Here is a 19,638-nt window from a genome sequence, read left to right as displayed (position 1 = left end):
ACATGGAAGATTGGTGCACATGGTGCACATATTAAATCATCACCACTAATTTTAGATCTAACGTTTCTAGTTGTTTGGTATATTTTGCTGAGAACACCCTCCAATGTGGTGGTGTGTAGTGGTGGAAGGTGTTATTTGTAAATTGAATGATCAACTAGAGACGTTAGATTTAAAATGAGTGGTGATGATTTAATATGTGCACCATGTGCACCAATCTTTCATGTACACCAGATATGTCCCCATATTTACAATGTCAACGTGACAATCAGCCAATTGGACTTTTTCCTACTTTCTATGCACTATAGGTGTGGTTGCATTCAACACCAGTGTAAAGAATACCAAAGGGAGCATGTCTTTTCTTACTATTTTCATAACTAGAATCATATTTTATAATTTTTGAAGGCGTGATGAATAAAATTGATCTTTCTATATTATTAGGAACAAACATGGCCAAATTAATTAATTAAACTAGTACATACCTAGTAAAATGAATATACTATTTAATTAATGAGGCTTAGTTTATTGTAATCACTAGTGACTACAGTAAAAATATACTAGTGATTTGATTGGCTAATATATATCTGATGTTGATGGAATCAATTGATGATCAAGTCACAATCTCTGCATGTAAGATTTAAATTCTTGCCTGCAGCGTAGTAAATTTGCTATTAGATATTGTTGCTACGTGCTGACTGCATAGTTGACTACTAAGACATAATAGTTGTCTAAATCGCCAATAGATACCTTATGGCTTGCAGGATCGGCGACGACGGTCATGTGTCCCTGTATCATGCGATGTGGCAGCGACATGAATGACTATTCGTGTTCATTTTCTGTACGTGATTATATCTCGTCGATCAGGCATACCTAAAATATCCAACACAACAAGAGTTGAGAGCCCTAAATTTTGGGGGGCTCTGTGCAGTCAGCCCACTTTGTGTGGGGCCATATATGGGCCTTAAGGAGAGTTAGGAAGGAGCATGGTGCAAATTGATGGTCATACTAGATCCACGCATAAGTGGGAGTCAGCACATAAGCAGTTAGAGAGGTTCAGTCTACAGTGTGCATAATACCCTATGTCCTCTTGCTACTCATCGATTGGTGAACATACTTGATGAAAAGATTACAAGCTCAAACATTAATGAGTCAAGACCTTCTAGCTCACTCTCACCTCTTGGTTGTGGTAGGGTTCTAGCCTAATGGTCATAGCCCACTTTTATGTCTATCTACCGAAAGAACTCGAGTACAAGAGTGTCCAAAAAATATACAATGTGCGATCCCTATTTTAAAGTCTAAACCCTCTATTTTGTTACTCAACCCCTCACTTTCATAGGGCAAGGAAAGAGAGGTTATAAATCTTGGATTCCACCAACTAAGACTCAAGTACTGGAGCCCATGCTCCTAGCCGATGTCCTTTTCCAAACGGTTGTCATACCTAGTGTAGGGTAATGTATGATATGTCACATCTATGGGCATTGAAAGTCATGTTGTTCAGTATAGATGTAGTTGGTAGTCGATATAGTCTTTTGTACTTGATTATACTTCATGGTGCAGTCCACATGGGCATGTGTGCCTACATATCTGATGTATGTATTGTAAGTGGTTTTGAGTGTCATACAACCTAAGTTGTGGCCGTGACATGCTTGCCCTGACTGCAGTATCACATATCACACATTCAATATATTGTACCTATTATAATTAAAAAAATCAACATGGGACAAAATAAAAAAACTAAAGCTTACAATTTGAAACGGTAGTATTCCATCTAATATGAATTGTAAATTGTTTAAATTGTTTTGACAGCTAAATTATCTTAAATTTAACTAAATATATATAGTGAAATGATAATATTTATGATAATAAATATAAGTATTATTGTATTTTTTGTGAATTTGATTTTTTAAGACTATTCGTGAATTATATTTTTATAGTTTGCTTATTTTGCTGTCGTAGTTTTTTGAATGATTTTATTTAAGTTTGATATGCTTTTAACTCTCTAAAAAGACGAAATATCTCGTAATATGGATTGGAGAGAGTATCTCTTGATGTCTGTAAAAGTGTAAAAAACACTAATTTACCGAGTTATTGACGGGCCAAACGAATACATGCTTCTGTCCTTACTCCTTAGTTGATTTCCTTTTTCCACGATAGTGCATAATATTGGAAGCGGCTATTTAGAGCATCTCCAATAGTTATGTAAATTTAGCACCATAAATTATAAATTTAAGAAGTTGCTAAAACATTTTAAGGAGTAGAAAAATGCATGTGCTCCAACAGTTCCCTATTTATTGGTTGCTAATTTTTAAAGTAGTCTACGTCAACAAAAAATAAGCGAGCATGCTTCTATTTTTAATTGAGTTGTCGGCAAAAAATCAATACCATAACTTTCCCTGATGTCTTGAGAGGTCGAAGTTATCGATGAAAGACCAGACGGTCACAGTGATGGCGTGAAGACATCACAGGATGTGCTATGACGATGCCTCGACATAAGAGGCTGTCTAGCAGTGGCGGCATCAAGACATCTGGGCGCTAGAGATGAATTTGTGGCTAACAGGATAATGAGAGCGCAAAACAGTGGCAAAAGTATGATTTTTAGATTTAGGGAGTCCCAACCAGGTTGATAAATGTAGGGATAAAATTGGGTTTTGTAGAAAGTTTGTAAATTTAGGGAACTAATTTACATAACTGTTGGAGTAGAGTTTTTCTTGAAAACTAGTTAAATTCATATTTAGGGACTTGTTTACATAACTATTGGAGATGCTTTTAGGATAGACGACCCTTCAGGATATATTCCATCTGTTTTTTTTACCTGCGCTTTCCTCGTAAGCAGAGCATAGTTGATTGTGCGAATGGACAGGACGAATGGCTGATGAGAAGCCTCAAGACCGGTGTATATAGCAGCACCACAAGCCTTGTTTGGGTACTTTATTATTAACCTAATCCAAATATATTAAAATAAATTAAGATATAAATTAGTTTAAGTTACTATTCAATCCATCTCAATCCACTTAATATATATAGATTAAAGTCAGTACTACAGTACCCAAACTAAGCCACTTATTTCGTGCCTTTTGTACCGGTGTGGGTGTAGCTCTCCTAGGCACCACACATGAAAAAAGACAAAAAAAAAATGTGTGACACCAACTACACTTGGGATGCTTCTGGAGCAAGCGAAGTATACGAGGCAGAGAGACAAACGAGCTTCAATCAGGTCAAGCAGTTTGTCTTTTTCTAAGCATAACAAGCGGCACTGGGATGCTCCACGTGGACACTCCATGCTGCCGATACGCCTCGCTAGTTTACAAGTGGAAACATTTGTTAGGACCTGATGAAGGGGTGCTGATGATGGGTCCTAGTACAGTGGTAGGTGGTTTGCATATATTGCGCTTGAAGAGAAGCGCTGCGCATCCATGTTCACACAAACTCTCAGCTGTTGCTGGGTACATCTGATGAGTAGTAAAGATTAGAGCACATTTCAGCCCTTTTCTTTATTCTTAACATATTTGCTTAGCTTTAATCCATACTGATACTGGGCTTTTATGGTGTGTTGTTTCTATAAATTATGGTTGCAGTCTAAATAACTGAATTTAATCAAAGCGAACGGACTATACGGTAATTAAAAAGAGATTGTCATGCTATATGTCAAAACAAGACATGTTCCTTGTTTCCCTAGCCTGTCGCTTTCGCCAGACCCTTTCACCACCACGCAGTCGTCGTTGGCAGGCGTGCCAAGGACGACAAGGCCGGCCGGGTCGGCCACCACCCTGCCGTCGCTTTCCGGCGGGAATCCTCCCAGCTGCCAATCATCACGACGCGCCCCCGCGCGCGCGCCGACCATGACATATGCCTTCCCCCGCCGGAGACGCAAACACCACAACGCACACCAACGCTACCTGCTTTCGATCATGTACGTACGTACGTACGCGACCCAAGTTGCGTGGCGCGACGGGCAGCGGGATTCCGCGGACACCCCGCACGCTTTGTCCACGCTGGATGCGTCGCCGCCGCCGTCACGGTCACCGCGCGGACAGAGCGAGAGACCGCGTGCGGCCGGGCTGGAGTGGCCGTCGCGTCGACCACACCAGCAGCAGCAGCGCGCGGAACATGTGGGCGGGCGACCTGGTGGGCACCGTCCCACACGTACCGAGTACGTGTCCCTCTCCCCGCGCGCTATCCAGCCGCCGACGCACGCCCCCTTTTGCCCGGCCGGCTCGTCGTCTTCTCCTCCTGCCTTTTTAGTCTCCACGCTCGGCGCGGGGACAGACCAAACGCCGAGGCGCGATTCCGCAAAGCGACCGGCCGCGCGACACGACTGAGCGAGCTCGCTCGACCCTCCTGCCGCGGTGCTGCTACACAGCTAGTACTAGTAAGTAAATTACTCCGCCACCGGTGCAACTTTCCATACACGCCGAGGCCACTTGTGTTCTCTGTATATAAAGGGCGAGGGGGTGGTGGGCGCTATGGAGAGGAGCAACAGCTGGTTCCGGTGGTGGAGGAAGAAGGCGCGCGAGGGGCAGGGGCAGGGCGGCCGCCCCCGTCACGGCGAGAAGGTGGTGGTGGACGGGTCGGAGATCCGGGAGCTGGTGGAGGACCGGGAGGCGTTCGGGATGCTCGTGGACACCAAGTTCCGGCAGCTCGACGCCGACGGCGACGGCATGCTCTCCGTGGGGGACCTGCGCCCCGCCGTGGCAGACATCGGCGCCGCGCTCGGCCTGCCCGCGGAGGGGGCGTCGCCCAACGCCGACCATGTCTGCTCAGAGGTACGCACCCGATCGAATTATGCTTCCAAGACAAGAAAGCTGCTAGCATGGTACGGTGGCTGATGATCGCGCTGGCGGTTCCAAGCATTATTGTTGTACTACATACATAATAGTACATGCTTGGATTGGATTGTCGGTACATCAATACTTCAATAATTGAGAATTGCTAAACAAAGGGACGTCAGTCATGGATCCCCGAGACCCCGATCAACAGAACAGATGGCAGATTCCGAAGGCAATGCAGAACGCATGTTTGCCCGTAAGGTCCATGTCAAGATGCCATAGCCACGAGGGCATTCCATTGGAGTTGGGGCAGAAGCTAAAACATCGCAGTCCTAACTACTAAAACATATTACCCTGAACCTTTGAGGGCTAGTTTGGCAACAAATAGATAAAAAAACCTAGAGAAATAATCCACCAAGGGGATTTTAAATGACACTTTAATTCCCTGGGAGGATTTTTTCCACTCCGATGTATTTCCCTGCCACTGTTTGGCAACCAAGGGGCTAAAAACCCCTCTTAAGACAAAATACTTCAAAAAATCATAAAAAAAATCAAAGAAAAATAGGAATTATTTAGAAAAACAAAAACACAATGAAACATCACTAAAAATCTAAAAAAACATGCACAGGACATGATCATCTAATATTCAACAAATTATTATAGCGTAAAAACATAGTACAAGTCCTTTCATTATGAACTTTGACACTATAATAAATTATTAGTTTAACTCCATTTTTACAAGCTTCATGTGGATTGTTGTTCCATTTTCCTTCTCCATGTCAGCTTTAAGTGTTGCTTCCACTTAGCACTCTGCAAATACCAAGTAGTACCAATTGACACACAGTTTAGTTTACACCATGTACCAACATTTTACAACTAGAAAATGACAAAAGCGAAGAAACTTGCAGAAGTATGCTGCTAACATGTTCTTGGAAGCTATATTTAGTTTACACCATGAACATCCCAAGCTGCTCCTCAATGCTAACTTCTCGCGTGTCACGTAGTAAATTCTCTCTTCTAAGAAAATTTGATGTGGCTTTGAATATTTCCTTCTCCATTCTGAACTCAGATTTTGAAGATTTGGCATTAAATTTGATGTAGTAAATTTAATGCAGTGAGCATAGTAGGGTCAATGCAGTAATCAAACAATGTAGTAGGCTAAACTAGCAAGTGATCACTGCATTTAGCATGTAATTTTAACTTTAAAATAAACTGAGCGATAATCTTCAGTACAACCAAAGACATCGTAAGCTCGAGCTCAGCTTCTACTTACAACAAGACAGAGAGGTGGTGAACATGACGTGCAAACAATAACGTGTAATTTTAACTATAAAATATTAGATAAGAATTAGCTTAAATAAATCAAACACAAGAGCAGAAACACAGAAGCTAATTCGTGAGGTGTTATCATCAGAACGATGGCAACTTTGTGGAAGCAAATGTTCCTTTTGGTACACATAGAGAGCGATCTGGACGGCATAGATGGACACAGAGGGGTCATCAGACTTTTTAGCATTGGCAAAATTGGTTTGGAATGCGTAAGATATACCTCATGAGCATATTGTCGAATAAACTCTGTGCAGTTCCTAGGTCGACATCAACTGCTGCATCGGAGGTGAGGATGACATGATGGCAGCCAATCAAGGTTGCAAAGACTGGCGAAAGGAAAGCAGACTCATCCCCACGCCCCAACATTCAAGCATTCTAGATCTACACAGGGTATAATGAACTGATCTAGATCTGCACCTAGTGGATATGGAAAAAGGCCAGCACCCACGAGAGAGAGTAAAAGCGGTCGCGTCAGATCCTACCATGCTTCTAGCCCGGGTTCGTCACTGTCCAAGAAGCAGCAAGAACAGAAAAAAGAAATCCTAGCAAGAAGAAGGTGCGGAAGAGGAGCTAGATTTACCCGACAAGATCACTGGCGGAGGGGTGCACGGCGACTGACGGAGTGGTGGCGGCGCGTCCGGCCGTGACAGAGGAGGCGAGAAGAAGAGACGATTCGGGACTCGGGGATAGCCGCCCGACGTCTGAAGGTCGGGCGAGTTTCCACGCGTAAGTTGGGCTCAGAATGGGCCAGTATACCCGTGGGGCCGGTTTCCAAACAGGATGGAGCGATGGTCCGTGAAAATTTAGCGCAGGGATTGGCGACACAGGGAAAACACCGGGATCCCGGCGGGAAAAGCGGCTGCCAAACCAGCCCTGACAGTAGTAGAGGGCCTGCACATGCATCTTTACAAGTGAAATCGCTCAAATCGACTTGTTTGTCTCGGCACGGCCGACGCCTCTGGAATGATCCTACCTCTGGCAGTGGCTGCATCCGCTGCCGACCAAGGGCGGACCCACCGGGTATGTTGGGTAGGATACTGACAGATCCTGTGGGGCACCCCAATTAACTATGATGTTGAACCTTATTTTTATTTTCTATTTTTATATATTAAATATAGCTACTTGGCTTTCGTTACCGTTTATTTTTCTACTAGTATCTTTTATCCCCTATAAATTATACTGTAGTTTTTCTAATAGTTTTTTTAGCTCCTCTCTAGCGTTATAAACAGAAATATTTAGTAACGAAATTTTCTATTATCATGCCATATTAGTCATAAAACATTCAACGCGTTGTTGATATATGTAGTCACCTTCAAGGACAAGAAAATTCAGAGTTATCCGGTTAATAATCAAGATGCAATTGGAAGAGCATATATAATCAAAGGTTCTGTTGACGCCTTTTCGGAGCGCCAAACACTCAACAAGAACCGTGGCGGTGCCCTCTGCACAGGGGCGGACGATCCGCGCGCAGGGGCCGGACGGTCCGCGGCCTGGTGCGAGGCGCGGTGGTGCTCTCTGCGCAAGGGCGGACTGTCCGCGGCCTGGGGCCGGACGGTCCGCGGCCTGATGCGCTGCTGGGACTTCTGCCTGACGGCCGGACGGTCCGCGCCCTGGGGCCGGACGGTCCGCACGTACGCAGGGACGGCGGAAGATCGCCGACGGCGCCTGGATCTCGCTCCCGGGAGGGACCCCGTCGGGGAGTAGAGATCCTAGGTGGTGTCTAGGCTCGGGCAGGCCGACCTAGACTCCTCTAATCGACGTAGAGTCGAGGAGAGGCGGAGAATTTGGGGATCGAGTGGCTAAACCTAAACTAGACTAGAACTACTCCTAGGATAAAATACGAATAAAAGTTGTATTGATTCGATTGTTGATGATTACAAATCGGCCGTAGACCTCTCTATTTATAGAGGAGGGGGGCTGGACCCTTTACACAACTGATTCCGAGCTAATCCCGCGAATACAGCTAACAACCGTAGCACAAAACTCGGAACCCTAATCTGTTCTGCGCACGCGCGGACCGTCCGGACCGCGGACCGTCCGGCCTCAGGGCCGGACTGTCCGCCGGCTCAAAACCGGTTCGAACATATGCCCCCTGCCTTTTGGTGGAGCTGGGCGAACCAAAAGCAACTAACTCGATGTGACCACATCGGTTTTCTTAGGCATCTTGCCACATACTAGGATGGTACTGTTTGAGGAAACGCTCATTCAAAGCCTTAGGTAAATCCTTGCCTTGTAATGTTTGTAGTAAATAAGCGTTACCAAACATCACCTGTTTCACTTTATAAGGACCCTCCCAGCTTGACGACCATTTCCCGAACTTTCGGTCTTTATTCCTTAGAGGCAGAATGGTCTTCCACACCAAGTCTCCTACTTGGAATGATTTTGCTTTGACCTTCTTGTTGTAGGCCCTAGCTACCATGATCTTGTCCTTTTCTATTGCTCCCAAAGCTATCATCCTCTTGTCGGTCACCTCATCAATATTATCCATCATTGAATTATAATAATCAGTAGTAGTTAGATCATTTTGTCTGGCAAACCTGACAGCATTCAAACTTATTTCCACAGGTAACACTGCTTCCTGCCCATAGACAAGCTCAAAAGGAGATACTTTAGTAGCACTATGCTTAGATATTCTATAAGCCCACAAAGCTTCAGACAAAATCTTATGCCAATGTCTAGGATTATCATATACCTTTTTCTTTATCAAATTAATCAACGTCCTATTACTAGACTCGGCCTGTCCATTGGCCTGAGCATAATATGGAGACGAATTAAGCAGCTTAATTCTGTATAATTCAGCAAATTCACGTACCTCCTTTGACATAAAAGAAGTACCTTGATCTGTAGTCAAGGTCTGGGGAATGCCGAATCTATGAATAATATGCTCAGTTATGAACTCAATTACCTCCTTGTGCGTCATGTTCTTTAGAGCAACGGCTTCAGACCATTTGGTGAAATAGTCAGTGGCAACTAACACAAACCGATGCCCCTTTGATGATGAAGGATGAATTTCTCCAATAAAGTCTAATCCCCATCCTCTGAATGGCCAAGGCTTGATGATAGGATGTAATTCGACTGCAGGGACCAACTGTAGGTCGCCGAATTTTTGACACACTTGGCACCCCTTGTAGTACTTGAAACAATCAGCTGTCATACTAGGCCAATAAAAACCAGACCTTCGCAACAACCACTTCATCTTTGGAGCTGATTGATAGGTACCACAAATCCCTTCATGTACTTCGGCCATGGCTAATATAGCATCATCTGGGCCCAAGCACTTAAGCAGGACATCATTAACCGTTCGGCGGTAAAGTTCATCACTCATCAAAACATACTTGAAAGCTGTTCGCCGAATGTTCTTATCTGTCCTGATATTGGGATTTTGCAAATAATTAAGTATAGGTGTCCTCCAATCACTTGTATCGGCTTCATTGTCAGCCGAATCGATTAAGAGAACCTTTCTGGTAACCTCGGACGGTCCGGCGTCAACACGCGGACGGTCCGCGACCTGGGAATTTGGCTCTGCACTGGTTATCAGATTTTCAGTTTTGTGAAATTTCCCTCTCTTTATCCGATAACCCGATGCATCTTGTGCCAAGTTGTTAGCTCTATGATTCTCAACTCTAGAGATATGTTGAATACTGAATTCATCAAAAGAATGGATTATGCTCCAACATTTCTCAAGATAACTATTTAGAGTACCATCAAGACATTGATATTCTTCTAACACTTGTTGGACAACCAGCTGAGAATCACCAAATACCTTCACATGTTTTACTCCCATACCATTTAACAGTTCTAAACCGAATAGGAGGGCCTCATATTCAGCTTGATTATTAGTGCAATACGTTTCCAATCGGCTAGAGAAGTCAAAGGAGACATTACTTGGTGAAACAAGCACAATGCCAATTCCTTGCCCTTCATTGCAAGCCGATCCATCAAAATATAAAATCCAAGGAGTAATAGTGAGGTATGATATGTCTAGTTCATGAATATCATTAACCCGATGTTCTACAATAAAATCTGCTATGACTTGGCCTTTCATAGATTTCAATGGTTCATAAGCCAAGTCATATTCTATGAGTGCATAAGCCCACTTACCAATTCTACCACTCATAATTGGGTTATGCAACATGTACTTGATTACATCGGCTTGACCAGAAACAGTGCAACGACTAGACAGTAAATAACATCTACATTTGGTGCATGCATAAAACAAGCATAAGCATAACTTTTCAATAAAAGTGTACCTTGTTTCAGCATCCACCAACCTTCGGCTTAGATATGTCACCACATGCTCCTTCCCCTCAGTTTCTTGTGTCAGAACAGCCCCAATAACCTTGTCTTCAGCTGCAATGTATAATCTGAATGGTGCTCCTACTTGTGGTGCTTTTAACACGGGAGCCGAAGACAAGTATTTTTTAATGAGATCAAATGCTTTCTGCTGCTCTGCCCCCCAAGTGAATTCAGCATCATTCTTAAGCCGAAGGATAGGGGTGAAGGCATCAATCTTCCCGGCTAAGTTAGAAATAAACCTTCGTAAATAATTCACCTTGCCAAGAAACCTCTGCACTTCGACCTTACACGTCGGAGGCCCCACATTCCGAATAGACTTGATTCGGTCAGGGTCTATTTCTATACCATGTTCATGGATGACAAATCCTAAAAACTTACCAGCCGACACTCCAAAAGCACATTTACGTGGGTTCATTTTTAAACCATACCAACGCATTTTATCAAAGGCTTTGCGCAAATCAGCTATATGAGAACTAAACTCAGCCGATTTGACTACAATATCATCAATGTAGACTTCCACAGCGTTTCCTAACAACTCATGGAAGATCAGATTCATAGCCCTCTGATAAGTAGCACCAGCATTTTTAAGACCGAATGTCATGACAACCCATTCAAATAAACCAATGAAGCCTGGACATATAAAGGCCGTTTTAGACGCATCTTCTTCGGCCATGAAAATCTGATTATATCCGGCATTACCATCAAGGAAGCTAATAATCCTATTTCCTGATGCATTATTGATTAATGTATCGGCTATGGGCATGGGATATTCATCCTTAGGAGTTGCTTTATTTAAATTACGAAAATCAATGCATACTCTAAGCTTACCTGACTCCTTCTTCTCCACCGGCACAATATTGGAGACCCACTCTGCGTATCTGCAAGGTCTAATAAAATTAGCTTCTAGCAGCCGGTGGATTTCGTCCTTGATTCGTGGGAGAAGATCTGGACGAAATGTTCTAGCTTTCTGCTTGAAAGGTCTGAAACCAGGCTTAATAGGCAGCCGATGTTCGACAATTTCTCGGCTTAGTCCAGGCATTTCAGTGTAATTCCAAGCAAAACAATCTGAATATTCCTTCAATAGACCGATCATCTCATTTCTAGAATCGGTCTCCAGGGTCTTGTTTACAAAAGTCGGCCTTGGAGTTTTACCATCTCCTATGTCAATCTCCTCCAAAGGATCGGCCGATGTAAACCCCTGTCCTAGTTTATCAAGATCTCTGAATTCCTCTATCATGTCTCCCACAAAGGAATCAGATGATCTTTGCGTGATGGCGGACTTTCCGGTCTCGGGGACCGGATCATCCGTAATACTGTTTTTTCGCTGTGGTAGATGTTCGGCCTTAAAGTCCGAACTCTTTTGTGAAAGACCATACCATCCGGCCTTGGCGGCCGAACTGTCCGTGACCAAAGACTCATGAACTTTGTCTGTATTCATCATTTAACTTTATTTAGGATTTAGCCGATTCTCCATCGGCTCTAGCATTACAGGAATGAAACCTTTCTTATCTATACTTATGAATTGATAATCAGAAAAGTCTACTCCTGTGAGACATGTAGCAGTCTCGTAAGTCCAGAGTACAGGGGCATCAGCCACAGCGATGCAGGCCGATACATCAGCATGTACTTGTTCTATGTCATCGCCTACCCATTGTATCAGCATTTGATGTAATGTAGAAGGTATACATTGATTGGCGTGAATCCAATCTCTTCCTAAGATTAAACTGTAATTTCCTTCTACATCAGCGACGAAGAATGCAGCAGCAAGGGTCTTAGTCCCGATGGTTAATTCAACGGACGTGACTCCCCTGGCTTTGATCGAACTATCAGTTCCAACACCGCTGAGGGTCATGTTGGTCTTGACAAGTTCGTCATCTTGTTTACCTAATTTTCTGTATAATGAATAAGGCATTAGATTTACAGCCGCCCCTCCATCTACCAACATCTTAGCAATCGGTATCCCATCAATGTGGCCGCGCACGAAGAGCGGCTTTAAATGATTTACCGATTCTTTTGGTTTAGTAAAGGCGGCTTCTTTAGGACCAAAATCAAACTGGGCAACAACAGGTTCATCGTCGCCGATGATAGTACAATCGGCAGAAAATGTAATAATATTTACATCCATACCTGGGTGTTCTGGAGAAGCCTCGTAGTCGACCAGGTCTTCTCCCAGCAGGTCGTCCTCTTCCATTGATGTTGTCGTGTCGTTGGAGGCTTCCTGGTGAACGGCGGACGGTCCGCGTGGGGTGGCCGGACGGTCCGCGCCTGGTGCAGGTTGTCCAGAGACTTCCTGGTGAACGGCGGACGGTCCGTGCGCAGGGGCCGGACGGTCCGCGCCTGGTGCAGATTGACTTTCTATTTCTGTGGCCGTTTGTTTTTTCTCAACGGCCTTCGGTCTCCATTTCTTTTGCGGTGGCGGGTATAGTGGATGTGTGTCATTAAATGTCTTTTCCGCCTCCTTCTTTTGGCTCTTCTTTGCTCTTAGGCGCTGTAATTTTCTCTTTTGGGATCGTGTCAATCCCGCTGGGCACCATCGAGGCATGGAGTATTTTGGATCGACTGTTTTGATGGTAGCCGTATCCTTTTCGGTTGTGTTGGCCGATTCGCCGAAAATCATCGGCCCTTTATTATCTTCTTGTATGACAACATCTGCAGTGCCTATTTTGATGATGTCCTTTTTTGTTGCAGGCATATGCCCCCCTGCCGGATTGGTCGGCCTAGGAGGCCGAGTAGTCCGGCAATCTTGTTGGGCCTGTGCCTGGTGACCAGATTCAGCAGCGCTCAATCGGTCTTGCACTGGCGGCGCCAACCTATCAAAAACGGATGTTTGGGGTGCCCCCCAGGCGGGGTACTGTGGCATCCCAAATGGATATGGTGGCATGCCCCACATTTGATTTGGGACATATGGTGGAGGTAAGTATGTGTATGGATATGGCATAGATGGATAAGGGGGTGGAGGGGTCCATGTCGGCATGTTAGGTCTCAATTGTACAATAGGACCTTTCATTTCTTCCGATTGGTGAAGTGGTCCAATCGGCCTGACCTGATGTTGCTCATGAATGGGTGAGCGGGGTCGCTTCGGTGGCCGGTCACTGGGGCCGGCCTTCTTTTTCACATATTTAGACAACAATTGATCGAAAGTCGGGCCAGGCTTGATCAGCCGACCAGCTGCTTTAAATGTATTTGTTTTCCACGTACCTATCTCTGGTCGTCGTGGTTTGAAGGTACGTGGTCGCTGCGAGTCCTGAGCATGGCCGGACCGTCCGCCAGAGTCGTCCGGACCGTCCGGGGAAGCGTCGGACCGTCCGCGTCGGGACGGCGGACTGTCCGTGATGCGCAGCACGGGTTCCCGCAACTGTCTCCCTGTCTGCGCTTGCCCCCCAGTGTTAGAGGCTGTGATGGTCACCTTCAGTGTCTCCCCTCCATCGGGAGTCTTCTCGGCCACCACCTTCCTGCAAGCAACTTTACAATCTCCATCGGCCCTTTTAGCATTGCCGATGATTATTTCCTTGCATTTGCCTTTATCGGCTGTATTTGGCCGAACCAAGACTTTCTTGCCCTCGAAGTCAATCATGTTCATCGGAAAGGGTTCTGTATCCACCTGCATTTCCTGAAATTTCAATCGTCCTTCGTTAATGGCCGATTGAATCTGTCGCCGAAATACATTACAATCATTAGTGGCATGAGAAAATGAGTTATGCCACTTGCAGTACGCACGACGTTTTAGCTCGTCGGCGGATGGAACAGTGTGATTTATTTTAATATTGCCATTTTAAGTAACTCATCAAATATTTTATCACATTTACCAACATTAAATGTAAACTTTACCTCCTCTTGCCGTTTCTTTTGAACCGGCTGTAAGGAAGCACAAGCCGAAGATTTGGCCTGCTTTGGCCAAACCATTTCAGCAGCGTACACTTCTGCTGATTCGTCATCTGAGCTACTTTGGTCGCATTCTACTATGTGTACGTTGTGACGCATTGTTTTAGCAGTTTCTTTGCTCCGGCTTTCGCAAGCCAAAGCTCTCTGGTGTAACTGTGCTAGTGTAAAAAATTGGATGCCTTCTAATCTTTCTTTTAAATAATATCGCAGACCATTAAAGGCTAATCCTACTAGCTGTTTCTCTGCTAAATGAATTTGAAAGCATCGGTTTCTTGTATCTCGGAATCTCCGGATGTAATCATTAACCGATTCATCTTTTGTCTGTCGCAACGACGCTAAATCTACCAAATCCAACTCATAGTCACCGGAGAAAAAATGATCATGAAATTTTTGTTCTAAATCCCCCCATGATGAAATGGAATTAGGAGGTAAAGTGGCGTACCATGCAAACGCAGTTCCTGTTAAAGATAATGAAAATAAACGTACGCGAAATGCCTCTGTGTCGGCCAACTCTCCTAATTGTGCTAAAAATTGGCCTATGTGTTCACGTGTGTTCTTTCCTTGATCACCCGAAAATTTTGTGAATTCGGGTATCCTGGTTCCCTGTGGGTATGGGTGGTGATCAAATCGGCTGTCATAAGGTTTCCGATATGATTGCCCCCCAGGGACCATGCTTACTCCGAGCTTATCTCGGAACGCCCCGGCTATTTCTTCCCTTACTATATCAATGGCAGCCGGTGCGAGACCACCGGCTCTCTGGTCAAACATAGGTGGGGTTGGCTGGATATTAGCATGTTGTCTTTCCCCCCATTGGTTTGAGCTACGTGGTGCATTTCCATTTGCCCTATATGGCTCATAGGTTTGATCGTTTCTTTCCGGCCTTCTAGGTGGGGCCGGAAAGCTTTCCTGGGCTCTGGATCCTGAATTAATGGGCTGGTGCATCGCATAGTGTGATGGGAAGTGTTGCTGGGACGGGCGAGGATTCATGTAATAATTCTCCTCAAAAGACTCATGCGCGGACTGTCCGGATACGTACCCGGACCGTCCGTGGTTATATGCGGGCCGTCCGTCTGGGTAGTTTGGGTTCTGCGCCGTGTGTGGTGGCTCGGGCGCATACCTAGGTAACTCATTAAAAATAGGCCCGACTGTTGCTGGCCCGGACGGTCCGCGCTCACGTGCGGACGGTCCGGGCATGTGCAGATCGGCTGGTTTGCTGCCGATTTGCGGTTGCTTAGGGTATGTGTCCATCGGCATCCCATAAAGGGGTTGTGACTGGTCGTGACAACCTGTAGCCGATGGGTTACACGCGTTATCTCCTAACTCAACCTCGTGCGAAGGAAAATTTGCGGTACTAGATTTATCAAATGCACGTACTAGTCTCTTAAGATCGCTCTGCATACCCCCTATGATGTTCTGCATTTGTTCACGCTGATCTTCTACATAATTTCTAAGAGATTGCAGATCGTTGGTATTACTTACATTGGGGATATCTGGCGTGGGTTGGAGCGAAGCCGGATCCGTCGCCCGATGTCGGACGACCTTGTTGTTCCTGTCCACTTTGAAGTTGGCCAAGAATTTTGCTTTAGCCTCCTGGATCATCCGCTCCTTGTGCTCCTCGAACTGGAGCTGCTCGTCAGCCGGCAAGGTTTCCCAAGTCGGCTCTATGATGTTGCTTGGAGAAATATCAGAGCTATCCCTTGAACCGGCCATTGAGGGCCGATTTGATGAGCTTAGATATGTTGTCCCCAGCGGAGTCGCCAAAAGTATGTTGACGCCTTTTCGGAGCGCCAAACACTCAACAAGAACCGTGGCGGTGCCCTCTGCACAGGGGCGGACGGTCCGCGCGCAGGGGCCGGACGGTCCGCGGCCTGGTGCGAGGCGCGGTGGTGCTCTCTGCGCAAGGGCGGACTGTCCGCGGCCTGGGGCCGGACGGTCCGCGGCCTGATGCGCTGCTGGGACTTCTGCCTGACGGCCGGACGGTCCGCGCCCTGGGGCCGGACGGTCCGCACGTACGCAGGGACGGCGGAAGATCGCCGACGGCGCCTGGATCTCACTCCCGGGAGGGACCCCGTCGGGGAGTAGAGATCCTAGGTGGTGTCTAGGCTCGGGCAGGCCGACCTAGACTCCTCTAATCGACGTAGAGTCGAGGAGAGGCGGAGAATTTGGGGATCGAGTGGCTAAACCTAAACTAGACTAGAACTACTCCTAGGATAAAATGCGAATAAAAGTTGTATTGATTCGATTGTTGATGATTACAAATCGGCCGTAGACCTCTCTATTTATAGAGGAGGGGGGCTGGACCCTTTACACAACTGATTCCGAGCTAATCCCGCGAATACAGCTAACAACCGTAGCACAAAACTCGGAACCCTAATCTGTTCTGCGCACGCGCGGACCGTCCGGCCCACAGGAGCGGACCGTCCGGACCGCGGACCGTCCGGCCTCAGGGCCGGACTGTCCGCCGGCTCAAAACCGGTTCGAACAGGTTCTCTCGATAACTTTATGCACGTAGTTTTCCAAAAAAGAATGATTGGAGATATAGATCATGAATTCAATTATGTGTGGATCTACAATCATGATAGGCTTCAATAATCGACATGTTCATATCATTCGAAAAGCACAGCGTGTAAACAAGTGGGACAACTAGTATTGTATAAGTCTCTTTTTATAGCTATATTTTGAACTATGTGTATTCTACTTAGAGTGTGTTTGGTTTCTAGGGACTAATGTTTAGCCCCTACATTTTATTCCATTTTAGTTCAAAAATTGCCAAATATAGAAACTAAAACTTTATTTTAGTTTCTATATTTAACAATTTATACATTAAAAAGGAATAAAATGAAGGGACTAAACATTAGTCCCTACAAACCAAACACCCCTTAAACTATCTCTCGTTATGTATAGCTTAACCTTTGAATTTAAGGCTTATCATTTTTTTTAACGCATGCGGTTTAACACGTGCAGGTGGTGAGCGAGTTGACTCATGGGACATCCCAGGGCGAGGTGAGCAAGGCCGAGTTCCAGGAGGCCCTGTCGGACATACTCCTCGGCATGGCGGCGGGGCTCAAGAGGGACCCCCTCGTGATACTGCGCATGGACGGCGAGGACCTCAGGGACTTCGCCGCCGGCAGCAGATACGAGCCCACAGCTGCCGCCGTTTTCTCGCAGGTCGTCGATCTCGGTTCCGAAGTCGCGTCACCGCGCCAATGCGTGTTGGCCGCTCTACAGAAGCTGTCCGTCGACCACGGAGTGCCCCCGGCTTCAGATGCCTGGGTCGCGAAGCACATCGTGGAGCCGGCGTTGCAGCAGCTTCTTCCTGCCGATCAGCCTGGGCAGCAGCCGGCCTCCCGCGATGACCTGTTCCAGCAGCTGAAGAAGCTGCTGGGCGCCGTCGCTGATCGACTCCAGGAGCAGCCTGTGATCGTCGCGCACACCGAGAACCACTATGACGGGAGTGGCGTCAAGAGGCTGCTGGCCAACAAATTCGAGTTGGACAAGGTACACCAAGCCAAGCTGTTTTTTTTTCTTTTCTCAAACTCGAACTTGTGATTTCAGAAGGTTCAGTTGCTATTGTTGGGGAATGCGGAATGCCAATATGGCAATACCGAGGTGTGTTAAATTAAATTAAATCTTGTTCTGTGCACCAGCTGCTGGATTCTGTCTGGAAAAATTTGGCAGCAGAAGATAAGAACAAGGCGTCCAAGGGGTGCCTCATAACCGCGCTTGACAAGATGGCCGATGCTGCAAGCCTTCCATATTACAGTGCTGTGAAAGAGGTATCGTCTCATCTCCAAATGACAACACTGATGATGTATGATCAATCGGGACGTAGTTTTTTTTTCATGTTTTTTAACCATCTGTTCGCCAGGTGGATGCTGTCGTGGAAGAGTCGATCAAGACAGCGGGCGTCGAAGAAGGAAAGGCAGTGGATGAAGCGGAGTTCAAGAAGTCGCTCACAGAAATCCTTAGGGCTATCATGCTGAGGCTGAACGACAGCCCCGTCTTCGTCTCTACCGACGTCGTCGTGCACGAGCCTTTGTCCGGGACATCATCGTCGGTGAACTGAAGGGAAACGTACGACGGAAACGTACTGGGAAAACGGAACGGGCCAGGGTCATTACTGTTGGTATTTGAGCAGTGCCTGCGTAGTTGCTTTTTGTCTGATCTCGCACAGGGACTGCTTTTTTGACTGATCTCACACTGTGCTCTGCTAGCTTGTCGCAAGTTTGCAACATGACAAGATGTCAAGATGAAGGCCATCATCTGGTTTTGTTAACCCGATTGACATATAAGTTTGGAATAAGGCGTTCAAGCCATACATAATTACATATCATCGACGGCAACCTAATAGCTATTCTAAATTTTGTTTTGCTGGAGCTCGGAGAAATATGTTACTCGATGCATGCAAAATACACAGTCATTCAATCAGATGTTATACACTCGAGCCTAAAGGTAACCAAGTGAAAGTTTGCAGGATATCCTACACAACAGTGGGCATACTATCAAGGGCCTCAAATATGTTACATTGTAGTAGACTGTTTTATAATCTAGAATTAGGATTTTATTATTGAAGCGGTATATTTTATTGGTGTCATAAATTCTATAAATTATACTCATTTTTAAATTATAAAATATTTTTATAGCTCACACAATTGAACATGCTCTTTAGAAATCTGCGGCCAATATTGGCTGGCCGTGATGGCGCTGGGGCAGCCCACGAAACAGAACTGCACGAGGCCCAAGCTGCTGGGTGTCTAGACGTCTAGTAGGTGGCGCGACAATATGTAGTTACACCAACTCCAGCAGTCACCCTATTACACTCTGTATTCGTATTTTATGCTGGTCTGTGGCACTGTTTACAGTTTCAACAGACTCCACAGCCTTCTCCCTATAATGCACGCTAGACATCTCCACTCCCCTTCTCCACATCTTCTCTCTCTTCTTCAAACAAGTCTGAGAAATAGTGTAATTAAAAGCATGTATTGTGGGACCCAATTGTCAGTCTATACATGCATGCGAATAAAGTGCAAATGCGGAGTCTGCTGGAACGCGCCCGTGCAAAGGGGCCATCCATGTGTGTCCAAGCCTACGTGAAATATAGATGCGGAGTGTGTCTCTACTAGAGTGGTCTTAGACTATCTCCAGCATAATCTCTATCCCTATCGTACTCTCTTTTCACTCTCTATTTTAAACTTCAATATACGGACAGTGTAATCTATAGTACAAAGTATCTATAGTACAAAATAATACTTTATACGGCCATTTACATATCCTCCTGGAGATGGCCTTATGGCCACTATCTGGTGACATCACTAAACGTCAGGGATCAGCGCATTTCTAAGGCTGATGTGGAAGAGATTTGCCATGT

General features: G+C 45.8%; 1 protein-coding gene across 4 annotated transcripts; it reads left to right on the top strand.

The window, feature by feature from the left end:
- Positions 1-4,108: 4,108 nt before the first annotated feature.
- On the top strand, positions 4,109-18,715 carry LOC100277079 (uncharacterized). Of its 4 annotated transcripts, none has more exons than XM_023301805.2 (5): positions 4,109-4,366; positions 4,469-4,760; positions 17,235-17,768; positions 17,918-18,046; positions 18,139-18,640. In XM_023301805.2, exons 2-5 carry the CDS (start codon positions 4,608-4,610, stop codon positions 18,334-18,336), a joined length of 1,014 nt encoding a protein of 337 aa, XP_023157573.1. In that variant the 5' UTR covers positions 4,109-4,366; positions 4,469-4,607; the 3' UTR covers positions 18,337-18,640. The 4 variants fall into 4 exon arrangements, with proteins under 4 accessions (XP_023157573.1, XP_023157572.1, NP_001337174.1 ...); XM_023301804.2 differs by having other exon boundaries at positions 4,113-4,366; positions 4,440-4,760; NM_001350245.1 differs by having other exon boundaries at positions 4,227-4,760; positions 18,139-18,715.
- The last annotated feature ends 923 nt before the right edge of the window (positions 18,716-19,638 follow it).

This window comes from Zea mays, chromosome 1 (genome assembly GCF_902167145.1).
Source record: "Zea mays cultivar B73 chromosome 1, Zm-B73-REFERENCE-NAM-5.0, whole genome shotgun sequence".
In the NCBI taxonomy this organism is placed as follows: Eukaryota; Viridiplantae; Streptophyta; class Magnoliopsida; order Poales; family Poaceae; genus Zea; species Zea mays.
This window is presented reverse-complemented; position numbering and strand designations above follow the sequence as displayed.